The 14,630-nt window shown below is 45.0% G+C and overlaps 1 protein-coding gene across 3 annotated transcripts in view; it reads right to left on the bottom strand.

The window, feature by feature from the left end:
* LOC117898191 overlaps positions 1-14,630 on the bottom strand; it is a 54,294-nt gene that overhangs the window by 13,548 nt on the left and 26,116 nt on the right. For all 3 annotated transcript variants that reach the window (XM_034807422.1, XM_034807414.1, XM_034807430.1), the window contains 2 exons: positions 1,877-2,096; positions 479-864 (listed from right to left, as the gene is read on the bottom strand). In XM_034807422.1, coding sequence (XP_034663313.1) covers positions 479-864; positions 1,877-2,096 — 606 coding nt within the window. The remainder of the gene's footprint in view (positions 1-478; positions 865-1,876; positions 2,097-14,630) is intronic.

The raw sequence follows: 14,630 nt of genomic DNA, 5'->3' as shown, positions 1-14,630 counted from the left end.
GCCGCTGCTCTCCCCGGCTCTGGGGTTTCTCTTGCCGGTGCTGCTGCTTCTCGTTTCTCCATCTCACTTGGCTTTTTTTTTTTAATTGAATATAAAACTTGCCAGCGGCAATCGGAAGTGCACTGCAGGAAACGCCAGCTGCCCATGTGTGTGAGAGAAGATGGAGAGACACAGAGAAACAGACACAGACGGAGAAGGAGAGGAAGGGGGATGGAGTGCCGGAGAGTGTGTTCCAAAGTTGGCTTTCAATTAAGAAAACACCAGAGAAAAAAAGCAGCACAGAGAAACGCAGCCATGAAACGACCAAATAAGCCCCTCCAAAGCAAATACAAATTTATGAAAAATTGTGAGCCGTAAAACTCGAACTCAAAGAACACAAAAATCAAGATCAAATCAGTTGAAATATCACAAATAATTTCCATCTCTAAACCTCTTCTAAAAATATGTAAAATATTCACAAAGTAAATGTTCTACTCACAGTTCGAGTGCCCAATCGAGGAACTTGTGCAGTCCATTCTCCAGTGGCTTGGTCTGGAACCAGTTCGTGTGGAAGGGCATCATGTAGGGTGCCTTGTTCTGTTCGTAGTAGCGGGAGAAGTCCTCTTGGAGCCAGGCCAGCACCTCTTCCTCGTCCAGATTGTGGAGCACACACTGATCCATGTAGGGGCAGTGGCCGCCCTCGAAGCCCTCCACGTAGTGGGTGTTCAGTGGCACCTCCCAGACACCGGGGAAGGTGCGCGACGGGCATGTGCCGCTCTTGCACTCGTGCGAGATCTTGTAGTCCAGGGTGTAGGGCCACACGGGCACGGCCACTGGTGGCACGGTGATCGAACTGTCATAAATGTAGCCAAAGTCCTCCAGCACCTTTAAGGGAAGAGCAGATGGTTATGGTCGATCAGTCGATTGGTTGCAAAACAATGCCGCAAAATCAGCAGCGGGAGGATGATCCATCATTCACACACACACACACACACAAACAGCACCACACAGATGACAAACGTATCTTCATCTGCAGGCATGGCCATGCTGATGGGCGCTTGTGTCACTTCCAGTATATTCTATTATGTTGCATAAGGAGATCTGTTTAAGATATGGCTTCGACTGCCTTCGACTGCACCTTTCAACGAGAGCAAGGGGCAGGGCAGAGGGCGAGCTTGCCACATAATGGGCCACTTGAACCGTTATATATGTGTTGTGACATTAATGTCATGTCATGTCACGTCAAGCAGAAACTTTCGCTTCAGTCAAAGCCTTTGCACGTGCGTGTGTGGCATGCTGAGGTTACGGCTAGGACTGCCACAGCCACGTTGCCACAAGCCTCGTGTAAATTCCCTTCGAACTCAATTTGACTTTAAAGCCAAATCAATGAATAAACGTTGCTCAAAATGCGTTATATTCATAGGTTTTCAGCCACACTTGAACTTGAATTTAAGTTTAGATTTTAGGAAATTCCCAAGAATGTCTCCGCTGGGAAAATTGAAATGAAACTCCAGCTCTTCTGTCGAAAAGCAACGATTATTGGACCTTATTTTGAAGCTGAATAAAGTAATTAAAGCTTTAAGTTTAATTATTCCATTTAAATTGAAGCTGAGACTCCGAAAAAGTGAACAGAAATCGGAATTGCCTTTTGGATGGAGTCAACAATTGCATACATTTTCAATTCCGATTAAATGTGCTGTGCAAGTGGGAATTGGCATTGATATTGGAGCCGCAGACCGCCTTAAGTGAATCACTCTTCGATTCTGTTTTCAGAGCAGATCGTCTGTGGCTCTGATTTCAAGGAAATGCAATCGAAAATTGCATGTCAATTGATGTTCCCATTGTTTGCATTTCTTTTCGGCATTCTGCCAATTCCCCAACGTCAACGAGGACTCACCTTGTACTGGGTGTTGCGACCGGGCTTAAGGAATGGGGCACGCATGCCGACCACATCGTTGACGGACACATTGGCAAAGTGTCGCAGAATTTCACGCATGCCAATCATCTCGCCCACCCACTCCTCGTAGCCCTTGTCCTGGAGTCCCTGCTGCTGCGAGATGCTCTCGGTAGCCACTTCGTGTCCGGCGTAGCCCAAGTGCTGAATCTGCTGATAGTTGCTGCAATCGAAAGAAAAGGAATTCGTTTTCAGAATTTATTCAACATTAAAGATACATAAATATTTTTGCATGTGTAATGGAATTTATTTAAGATGTGCTCCAAGAAAAATCAGTAAAAGTAGGTCATTGATATAAGCAGTGCAAGCATTGCAAGTATCTTGACAACTGTCTCAAGCAGTCCCAGCAGTACAAAGACTGCCTGAAGCAGTCGACGCACTCTGAACTCGTAAAGCGGTAACATTTTAAAGCAGTATTGGAAACGTATTAATTACTCCAAGCACTACTCTAAGCAGCAACAGCTCTAATTGCCGTATACGAGAATCCCTTTCCAACAATAAAAATGCATTTTAATTTGTAATTTAATGTTTGGGTCTTTCTCCACTGTTAGCTTAAACAAAACGATGGAAATGTGTGCTAGTTGCCTTTTTGCGCAACTGTTAGCAAATCATTTTCACACTTGATGGCTTAACACAAAGCAGGACATGCACACATGTGGACAGCAGGACGCGTAGACAAGCATAGTTTTCGGGGAAAGTTCGAAACTAACTGGGTAACATGGAGTAACACGGCACACACACCCCCTCCCGTCCGCCTCACACACTTCAAGTTTTTGCCAATTAGAAGAATTGTACAGAAACCAAACAAAAATGCACGGGCTGAGGCAGCCTGGGGAAAGTTATGGCCAATGATGGATGTGGGTGTGGAGAAACTGCTTAAAAAATAGCCACAACCTCAGTTGTTTGGGTAGCGGAAACAACGAGATGTTGATACCCTGGGAAACAACATAAGAAACGCTTTCAACTAAATTCGTGTCATGGAACGTACAAAATTGCATTAAAATGTGTTTAAATGTTGAAGAAATCTTAGAATTTGATATTAATATAAATATAATAAATATTATGTTATCTCGGAATGCATGGTTATTCGTTTGGCATCCCACTCTGATTCGCTTTGTTGCTCAATTCGACAAATTTCTCGCCTTTTAAATGGACAAAAAGTTGCGCACAAAAGTATGCAACACAAAAGGCAAAGCACAAGCCAAACATGTTCGTGCGTGTGTGTGTCTGTGCGCATCTCCCTCTGCCTCTGCGAGCGTTTGTGTATCTGTGTGCAGGAGCAAGAGTAGAGGACGCTTGCAGCCTTACAATACGAACAAATACGGAGTAATGCATAGTTTTGCGAAAAGAGCGATGGAAAAATACGAGTACACGACTACGAATAAAAAAATGCAAATAAAATTATGAATGTTTTGTCTATATTTTTTCCAGTTGGCTTTACTTTTTCCTTTACCCCCCGCACTCCACGCCGCCGACGTTAACTCTTGCAACAATAAGGAAAATGTTGCATGAATGTATATAGCATTTATTAAGCATTCACTTGCCTCTCACTGCCTCTTGGCTGGTGGTTGTGTGTGTGGCTCTGTGTTTGTGCAAATATTTTGCAATGAAATTACGCCCTAAAGTCAAACTTTTCACCCGCCCCGTACACACCCGGCGACCGGGCCCATGGCCTGCCCCTTGTGCCCATTGAGAAACGAATACGAAAAGTAAAAATCATAATGAATGCGATGAGTTCTCGTTCTGGTTCACGTTGTAGTTGTAGTTGTAGTTGCAGTTGTTCTGGGTGTTGGTGGCAGTGGCAGTGGTGGTGCTGCTGCTGCTGACGCACTTGATGCTGATGCACCGTAGGCGTTGCAGCCACGCCCGCTGCATAGAGGCCTGCCCCCTCTCGGTGTGCAGCAGCAGCAGCAGTAGCAGCACTCTCAAACAATGGCGCACGGGCACAAAACTATCTGACATCGTCAAAAAGTTCATGCAAAAATGTGGAAATGTGAAAAGTTGTTGAAAAGCCTGGGTCGGGCCTCAGGATGGGGACCCACGTCCCTCTCTTACCTCCTTCATGTGGGGGATATCCGTATGCGTGTGTGTGTGTGTGGGGTAGATTTATTGCATGACATTTCAATTGTTAGACAAACAGCTGGACGAAGGAGATGCAGAAACAGAAGCCAAGGCAGAGGCAGAATCAAAAATAGAAGAACGGAAAGATGAGGCACCAGGAAGCAAAAGGACCGCCACTGAGATGCACTTGAAGCCAAGGCCAAATGAAGGAAAACTGCACGGCAAAAAACCAACAGAGAGAGAGGGAGAGGGAGAGCAGCCAACAAACAAGAAAAGTCATGCAAACAGTGTTGCCAACAAGGTGACAGAGAGACAGACCGACAGTGGGTTGCCAATGCGGCCAATGCTGTGACGGATGGTGTGACTAAACAGTGTGACCAAAAAGTATGACAAAAGCTTTACCAGCACGAGAACGTGGGCTGTCCCAACACTCATATGTCATGGCATAACATTGGCAAGCAAAAAGATATGGCGGGTTGAATCTGCAGCTGAATTATCTTAAGGTAGCCACAAAACACATCATACGATTCAGTGTGACCAGCTGTTTGCAACGCTCAACTTGTGTCTAGCATTTCCTTAAGGGAACACACCCCCACACTGGATATGTGATGGTTGAGTGGAGAGGCCTTGGCCCCAGCACAAATGTCAGCAGCAATTAACAGAGTTGGCCAGGCATAGGCCAAAATAGGCAACAAAGCACAGGAAAAACTGCCAAGACATAGATGATGATGCAGAGGGCCAAGTTTCGGGCCAAGAGCTTGTGGTAGAAGTGCGTCACACACTCAGAGTCATATTTGATGAATTTCCCTTTGGCCTTGTCGCGAGTGGCCAAAGACAAAGTGCACTGCGAGTGTGGGGGGGAAACATACTCACAAAGTTTTAACGAAAATACGAAAAACTAGCATGGTTTATGAAGGCCCACTCTGCACCACTCACTGAGACACAACGTGCCCCCTACTGCCACCACACAAAGCGGCAAGGAAAGAGAAGCTTTTCGAGGAATGATCCATGCAGATTGATCTGCGAGTGTGATGACAATTATAGGATACAAATTTGGAAATTTGATGGCTTCAATTAATGCAGAGACTGGAGAAGGATTGTATTTTTCCTTCTTCGAATCGTTACGGAAACTCTCAAAAAAAAAAAGCAATGCTAAGGGGCAGGCAATGTCTTTGCATCGTTTGGTTGCTCCCACATTTTCCAGCTACTACAAGCTGAGTTTTTACCCTTAATGGCTCCCACATACAAACATACACATGCATGCATGGATGTGTTGTGTGTGTGTGTGTGCATTTGAGTGGTTTGGCCTCTGCTCTGTGTTGCGGTTGCTAACAAGTTCAATTTGCATTTAAAAAGGCAGAAACACATGTAATCTGAACGATTAGAAATTGTAAGATTACACACACCCACAAACACACACACACACACACACACACACACACACACACACACTCACAGAAGCAGCAAGCGAGGACCAAGGGTGAAGCAGGTCTTAAAGGAAACCAAAAATAAGCAAAGCCGATTTGGTTGCCTCTTCTCATGGCAGGGTTACAGGGTGGAGAATCTGCACGTTGGAATATGTGGAATGAATCGAAGGGCAGCAGCATACAGGATCGATGTCACGACTGTAAATTTAAGCAATTGCCACAAAAGATTAGTAAAATAAAGCGAAAGAAGATAAATGAAGAATTCGTGCGATGAAATTCCTGGAACACAGCTCGATGGAGTCAAGTCTGACAATTCCTATAACCATCTACCCATCTGGGAGGTAACCCCAGGTACATCCCTCAGGGCAATCAATCTGCAAGAGTATCCATAATTTCGGTCCGAGAATGTCTGAAATGTTTCTCTTCTGTTTTTCTTCAATTTGTTTCTTTCTGGCCTGTCCAGAGAAGGCAATACAATTTCTTGTAATGTAATTTTAAAAGCCAAATCTACAGGTTCTGCCGTTCTGACTTCCTGCCTTTCTTTGCTGCTGTTTTGGCTCCCTTGGCTTACGGGGGGCGGGTGGGTGTCTTGGGTGTCCGGGGCACGCCTCGCCAGCTACATGGCTGGCTGCAAAAGTGTTCATAGCAATGAGCTTTTTGTTGTTTTTCCTGTGCCTTGCACCAAAAACTAACTTCATTTGCATGGCGAGAGCATATTGTGAGTGTGTGTGTGTGTGTTCAGAGCTCTGTATCTGCATCTGTGTGTGTATGTGTGTGTGTCATGACCATGCCTAACGAGCTTGCCTGACTTTGGCGAAGGCATAAAAACAATAACCTCCCCATCACTCCATAGCCCCAACCCCAACCCCAACCCGCCTGCATACTCGGTGTATCCTTGGAGCGTCGCCGCTACTCCTTTGTCCCGTTTTCAATAAAGCTCTTCGAAGGCTCCTACACACTCATAAAGAAATATGCAAAAGAAAAAAACAGATGGGGGGAGAGAGCACCGAACACACAACAACAAAAAAATAACAAAAAACAAAAACAGACAAAAGAAAAACACACAGAGAAAAACAGAAGAAAGCAAACCCCAAGCGGAGATTGAACAATTTTCTATACTCTCCCAGATTCGAATAATATGAAAGTGGAGAACTGGAGCGATTTGCTATTTGGTTTTGGCATGCAATTTGGAATCTGTTCCCATCCAAAGATATTGCTGAACCCATAAGATATTACCTGATACAAATATCCTCCATAATATACCCTCTCCGAAATAAAAGAGTACAGCAGAAACCAAGTCTTGGCAAAAGAACGAGCGAACGAAGGAAAGGCCACAGCAAGTGCATCCTCAAAGGAAGGGTTAGCGAGGAGCACGAGTATGTGGCAGTGGGTTGGAGGGGTACACGGTGCAGTCTCGTGTACGGAGACTGTTCACATGGAAAAATTATGGCCTGCTGCCTGTTTCTCGTTTCCCGTTTGGCAATCCCATTCCCATTCCCAATCCAATTCCCTTTGCCGTCGTTCCCTCCATGATCATCGTTATTATCAACACCAGTTAAGCAATAACCGAGGGGGGGCTGCGGAGTGCGGAGGGTTTCGAAGAGCAGACGTATAGACGATAGTGGGTGTTGTGATACAGGGGGTGGCTATGTAGTATCTAAAGAGAGTGAAAAAGTGGAGAGTGCAGGGCAAATGTGGGGCTGTGGATGTGGATGGGTGCAATCCAGAGCATGTTGTGGATTGCGTTAGTGATTACAAGAACGAACTAATAAAAGTAGACAACGGAAAAACAGAAGAAAGAATGCAAAGCACACACCCACACACACATAAGCACCCACTCGTACACACACACAAATTGTCAGAGGACTAAAAGACAGCGACGGATTCAATACCCTAGCTGGAGCGTTAATTGTTTTAATGGAAGATTTGATCATTCAATTTGGATCAGTTTGATAAAAGGAAAGACATCTACTAAAGGAGAGAGAAGCTGAGCGAGAGGCACAAAATCTTCAAGGGTAAATCGAGGCACAAGATCAGCTGGCTCTCCGTCGAGTTTATTCCCAAAGACAAACTGCGATGCCATATCTGATAGACTTTCCAGTGTCACATCTTTGTTGCATCTGTCAATTCTGTTGTAGCTTCATCTTTGTTTGCCATTCCAGCTTAATCTGTAGTTGCATTCTTTGTTCATCTGTCGCTTAATCCTCAGTGTCGGGGTAGAGTCTGTCGTTTGTAATCCCAAGTTTATTCCGAAAGTTAATGGACCCAAACGGAGTGGAGCTTGAGCAAAATGGATACACCATGCACTTGGAGGGACAGGCACAGGCACAGGCAGGCACCTGCAAGAGCTGTTAAAGTGTCATTGGGCTGTTGTCATAGTCATTGTCAACGTTGTCGTTATCTTTATTTCGCATCAACGACATTGTCATCATCATCATCATCATCATCATCATCATCATCATCATCATTCTCTTAGTCGTAGTCGTTGTCGTTGTCTTCGTCCTCATTGTTGTTGTCGTCATCCTCAACATCGTCATTCTCGTTGTCGTCATTCTCTGTTCGTCGTTGCTGGTAAGAATATCCTTTGCATGCAGTCCACGGCTCTGTCCAGGCTGCAATGCCCAGACACGGAATGGGGCATTCGACCCAGAGCCAGACACAGACACAGACCCAGCACCGGGGCCAGGGACCAAGACTCATCATCATTGTCGACAACAGCTATGCCGGCAACAAACAACAAGAACAAGAACAAGAACCAGAACCAGAACAACAATCCAGCCTTCATCAACAATTTGCAGTAAGAAAAACACGAAAAGCGACCAAAACTGGGCGGCATTCACCCACTCTAACACCCAAACACATGGATAGGCCAAGGTTGCTGCCTGTGCAATGGACAGACACACCCGCACACACACACAACCATTAGCCGAGGCGGCATCTACATACGACGTATGTACGAGAAGTATTAACGTTACGGATATTTTCCTACCAAATTGCAAACACAGAGAGAGAAACATAGAGAGAGAGTGGGAGTGAGAGAGAAGCGTTGCACAGCTCACTGATCTAAACCAATTGCCAAAGAGGAGACGGGGAGTAACAAACAGTCAGGGATGCAGGGAGGGAGATACGAATACGTAAAGATGTACAGAAACAGGAGAAATGTGCATATAGAAAATAGGGATACGAAGAAGTGAAGCAGCAATGCGCCTCCTTTAAACGTGTGCCCAATTTCGCACAGACATTTCACAGGACTCCAATAAAGTTCACATGTCGTGCAGGAACAAACATATCGAGGGGAGTAGGTTATCGCTTTTGGATTAAAATCGATTGAATATCAACTGGATGCAGCTACCTTTTGCCTAGAAACTAACATTTTAATTAATATTATTTACTACCCTAGTTCACAGCCATCAAAGCCAACGAATGTTGTCAGTTAATATCCCAAAATGAGTGGAAATATCTGAAAATAAAGTCTGCACCTCTTTGGTGCATTTTGCAAGGAGGAAACTATGTGTTTTGGCTGGTACCAACAAAATATCACTCAACAGGGCCAGCAACTAAATACTCAAAGAACAAGTATCTACAAAGTTGAATGCAAAGTCGTAAGTTTGGCAAAGCCCAGACTGACGAAACATGAGGCTTTAAAAGAGACGAATATTAAGCAGGAGCAGAGCTGCCATCAAAGGGTATGTCCTAATGAGACACACCCCACACACAGCCAACAGCAGTAGCAGTAGCGAAACACTGAAACAGAAACGGATCCTGGCAATTACAGGAGCTTGACGGGACAAAGCAACAATGCGTATACGCAATGTCGGCCAAGTGCAGGCAACGCCAGGAGCCAGGAGCCACGAGCACGGCCAGACGACGACAGCACACGAAACACAGACCCCCAACAATGTCGCCGACAGTTGGAGCAAATTAAAGTGGAATTTGCATGCATGAAACTTCTGTTTCTCCCTACCTCACCAGCAACCATCTTTCGCTATCTCTTTGGCTCTATTTAGCTTTAGTTATTTCTCTCTCTCTCTCTTTCCCCGTCTCTTCTCTATGCGCTCTCTGTGTGTTGCGGCCTGCGTTTTTGTTGTGCCCGTTAGCCGTGGAGCTACAGCGGCTTGCTGTATTTGTGAAAACGTTTGTAACAGGAACAAGGATTGGGATAATTTTTCCTTTAGCTAAATCGAAGCATTCACGTTACGAAATTTCTAAGAAAAGAGCAAGTTCTTGTGTGAAATGTGGTGCTTTTTTCCATTTTCATCTCTTAAACGGTATGTTTTAGTCCGATTTCACGACCCCATCCATACCCACTTATTTATTTTACCTTTTTGATGGCAACTTACAACTTGCAAACCCTGACAGACAGCTGCTCAAAAGTTGTTCAGGTCATTTAGAAAGTTTAAAGCTAAAGATGTCGGCATCGCTGTCGCTATTGTTTTTCCTGTTCTTTTCTCTCTCTCTCTCTCTCTCTATAGTGTCAGTGGCATTACAGGGGTGGGGCATGGCCACGTCAACATTAGCATCAGCATCAACATCAGGCGCGCGACCTCCGCGCGACGTTAAGGCTGCTGCGGCCGCTTCTAGGCATAGAAAATTTCCCTCAGCATCTGGACGGCAGCATCAAGGTAGAATTTACCACAAAAGCGAGAGAGTTGAGAATGAGAATGGAGACTTACATAGAACAGAGTACAGTGGTTGCAATTCACTGATGTTAAATGGAGTAGAAATATTTATTCTTGCTTTCTAGGAATTTCTGGCTTATTCCCCAATCCATATCCATTTCAACATCCCACTAAGTCACCACTCAAAATAGTGATCCTACGAACTACTGACAACAAAATCATCATCCGTAAATAAATCATTTAAATATATAAACCATTTATCTGGGACCACTAACACCTCTCCTATTCTATGCATTCTATTTCTATTTTATCCCAATTCTATTGTATTTCCTGGCCATATTGCAGCATCGTTTGGTAACGATAAGTGGGCGTGGCAGCTCGGGAAAACAGTACGGGCTGGCAGCTGTGGCAAGCAGTATGGGCTGGCAGCTGGGGCAAGTTGTATGGCGTCTGGCTTGCGGCTACCGAGGCCGGTTGGTTAGCCAGTGTCTCAGGAGCCGCCGTGCCGCTTCACGTTATTAATATTAAGCCACCGAAACGGGACCGGAATGAAAATGAAAAGCGAACTTTTTGCTGAAGCCAGAGAGTGGGCTTCCCCCAGAACACCCGCCCAGGACATCATGCATATGTGTGTGCTCGTGGAGGCGCGTGTGTTGTGCCCGCAGCGAAATGGGGCAGGAAACCGGAACATCAAAGTTGTTTAGTCGAGCAGGAGCAGGAGGTGCAAAAAATTACCTGGCACAAGCGCAGGCCTAGGTCCAGGACCAGGGACAGGGACAGGACCAGGGACAGGCTGTGGCAGTGAGGGACGTTAAACAGATTTCGGTTCTTTTGGGTGCTTGGGGCTTGCTGGGAATTGCAAAATGTCAAGGTGTTGATTACGCGTGTCAAAGTTCACCTTTTGGTAATTGCTGATGGCTCGGCTCGGCTCGCCTCGCCTTTGTATCTGTTCGCCTGCCCGTCTCTGCCCCGTCCCTGCCTGTACGTCTGTGTGGCTTATGAGGTCAAGCGATGGCAAACAACACGGCAGATGCAATATCAAATGACAAGGCACACAGGCAATTACCCATACAAGAGCACCAGCAAGTGTGTAAGTTTGCATTTGAGAATCTGTGTAACTGAAATCTGGGACAATGTCTTGGGCGCCCTATTGGGCATGTTGCGGTTGCAGCTTGTGTTTCATTGATTCCATAATAAATGTCCCTCTAATCGATGTGTGTGTGTGTGTGTGTGTGTGCCATCGGCCATCGGGACTAAACAGATTGCCCCATAAAATATGCAGAGCAATGAAGGCGAATGGGAATGGCTTTGAATGCCAGTTAATGGTTTTGGATGCTAATGAATCCTCGTGGTTAATGGATTGTTTAGTCAGCCGTACAAGGATAATGCGATTATCAAATGAAAAGATACACAAAAAAAGGAATTTTGGAGTTTTGAAAAGGAATTTTCGAGTTTATAATTCATTTAAGATACATTTTTGTAGAGAACATATCGATGAATGACTGCATTTTTCGATACATTTAGCTGCAATCGTTTACTTTGCTTTGCACTTCTGATAGACGCAAATATTTGCGTGAAACCTTCGTATCAGCGTCGTTGGTAACCGTTTAGGTGTAACTAATAGCCACGCCCAGGCACGTCTCCACCCAGCCACCTCCAGCGCCACCCTTCCTTCCTCTCGGTGCTGCTCTTTCGCTTGACGGCGGAAAGATGAGAGCGGAGAAAAAACGATTTAAAATAAATAATTACATAGTTAAGGCAGCTGCTGCCGCAAGTTGTGCGGTCTTCAGGTGCCCTTCCCCTTCCTCAGAGACGGAGTCAGAGTCAGATTCACCAGAGTGGGGGCGTGGCCAGTTTGCCAGCAATAAAAGTTTATCCCCCCCCCCGTGCCAGTCAGCCAGCCAGCTCTGAGCATAACGCGACTCGATTTCAATCTCGTTTTGTCCGTAGCAGACCACAAAAGTCGCTCATGTTTATTCAGTGAGTGCTCCTCTCTCTCCCTCCCACACAAACACACACACACACACACACACACACACACATGTTCTCTGCTTCTGCTTTGCTCTCCTTCTCGTGCTTTGACTGTCTGTCTGTCTTGCTGGCTCCCTCCTTTGAGTGGATCTCTGAAGCGGAAGGTGCGGCGGAGTGGTTCGCATATTGTTAACAAGTAAAATTAAAACGTAAATGTTTGAAAATTAGATTTTGGCCCCCAAGTCGCTTTTGTTTAGTTGGCTCTCGCATTTCCACCAAACTCTATTTCCCATCTCTTTCACTGCGTATACCCTTTAACAGACGGGGTATTAAGATACGTATTTATAACACATCCAATAGGTATTATTCGTGGAAACTAGTAAAATAGAATGGCAATGGAATAACTTAGAAACGATGCTACATTTTCATATAAAACATTTTCTTGTTTTCAGCTTAATCTTTGCCTTATTTTGCCACTCTTTTCCCAGGAAAATAAACCTATTTCTGGTATCTAACATTATATAGTTGCCATAGGAGCAATCGCTGCAGACAAGTTCCATTAGGAAAACAAAAATTAAATGTCAAAAAAGGCATTTTGAGTGTTTCCAAGCGATCTTCCAGGGTATCCACAGATATCGCAGCAAATATTAGACCTTCCTTGGCTTTTGCCTTGTGCTAGTGTGTGTACTAGTCTGTGTGTGTGTGTGTGTGTGCAGTGAGGTGTTGCCTAGTTTTCGGCTTGTTAGTTAGTTAAAAGTTTTTGCGTGCAATTAAAATGCTGCGCAAAAAGTTTTCCCTCAACATTGTTCTTAATTTTTTCCTTGGGTTTTTGCAGTTTGCCAAAGCCAAATACAAATGAACTGGCATTGTCTCACAGCCATAGGAGTATGTGTGTGTGTGTTCGTATCTGTGCGTAAGTCCTGCTAGCCTGCAGTCAGAAAAGTGTACAAAGTCCTGTGGCAATTGTCTGATTGTTTTCTTAGCCGCAGTAGCACCAGTAGAAGGAGTACCTTCAGGAGGAGGAGCAGCAGTTCCAGAAGCTGAGCAGAAGGAAGCACCATTCAATGGCAGGAAAGTTCGTTATCAGTGACATTTTGGCGTATAAATAGCAAACAGCTCGCACCCAACACCCAACATCGTTCATCCTGCAGCTTCTCCACCGGACTCCGGAGAAACTTCCACCAGTTAGCAGCTCTTTCCCAGCGAACAGCTCCCAGTTGCCGTGGCGAACGTGCTGGCAATGACAATTGAAATGAATATTCTAAGCAGCTGGGCCACCGGTCTCCATCTTAGGCACTCGCCCCCGAATCTTTCACAAAAAGCAGCGAGGGGAATCTCTTCTGTTTGCAGTACGTCGATGTCGAGCAATTAGGAAATGAATCACACAGCTACCGAAAAGATTCAGAGCCAGTCTGGCAGTCTGGCAATTGAAGTAAATAGAAAGAATGCAAATAAAATATGGGGCCCAATCCTCAGGCCAAGCAATAAATATTCGACACTGAAGTTGATTATTTCTTTTGGCCATGCCCCAATGCCCCATGCCCCATGTCCCCATCACTGATGCATTTTCGACGAAAGGTGGTGATGCTTTTATTTATGAGAGCAAAAAAGTAGAATTTCTGCCTTAGAGATGAAACATTTATGGTGTTTCATGGCAACAAACAATTGAAATCTTTTACCCAGAGGCCAAGCCGTAAATATTGTTGTACATTGAATGAAGAGTGCGATGTCTTTCAAACAGAATTGTATGTGCCTACTTTTTGTGTGTATAAAATTATAGATGAACCATTCCCATTATACTTACAGGGAACTTTTCTTTTTACAGCTGAAGAATAATCCCAGCTCTCTCCCCTCTTCTGTTAAATCAATTGCTGACCGCAAAACCACACCGAAAAAAAAAATAGAAGCGCATGATGCATGCATGATGCATGTTGCATGACGTGTGTGTGTGTGTGTGTGTGTGTGTGTGTGTGTGTGTGTGTGTGTGTGTGTGTGTGTGTGTGTGTGTGTGTGTGCGAGGGTGTGTGGCAAAAGGAACCGCAGCACCCACCGACATTCACCGAATGACAGAGAATATACATTTTTCTCTTTTGCCGCTGCACTTCAACCCGCCTCTCTCATACTTCTTTATTTTATGTTTTTTTTTTTTTTTTTCTTGTTCCTCGTGCAGAGAACTGACAAAACTAATTGCCTCAGCGGCCGTAAACAAAAAAGAGAATATTTGCTGCATACTTTGCCGCAACTGTGGGTAAAAGATGGTGATGGGGAAGTGGCAGCGGCAACGGCAACAGGATCTCTGCATGCCAAATCAGAAATCATCATGCCCCAGGCAAATGTGGCAGCAGCAGAAGCAGCAACAGCAACAGAGACAGAAAACACACAAAAATGAACAGCAACAAAAGCCAACAACAAATTGAGAATAAAAATCTTAACAAAATAAGCTAAAAGCTGAAGAGTTGCCGAGCGCATTAAATCATTTCCGCACTGGAGAGCAGGCAGATGATTCTTTTGCCACATCTTCTTGCCACCCGTCTTGTGCTTTTGCTTCTCTCCTTCACCACACCCACCCCCAACCCCCACCCCACCACACTCTCTTGCTTGTTCCTGTGGCAAGTTGCA

This window comes from Drosophila subobscura, chromosome A (genome assembly GCF_008121235.1).
Source record: "Drosophila subobscura isolate 14011-0131.10 chromosome A, UCBerk_Dsub_1.0, whole genome shotgun sequence".
Lineage (NCBI taxonomy): Eukaryota > Metazoa > Arthropoda > Insecta > Diptera > Drosophilidae > Drosophila > Drosophila subobscura.
Note: the sequence above shows the minus strand (reverse complement) of the source record. Positions and strands in the feature narration are given on the sequence as shown.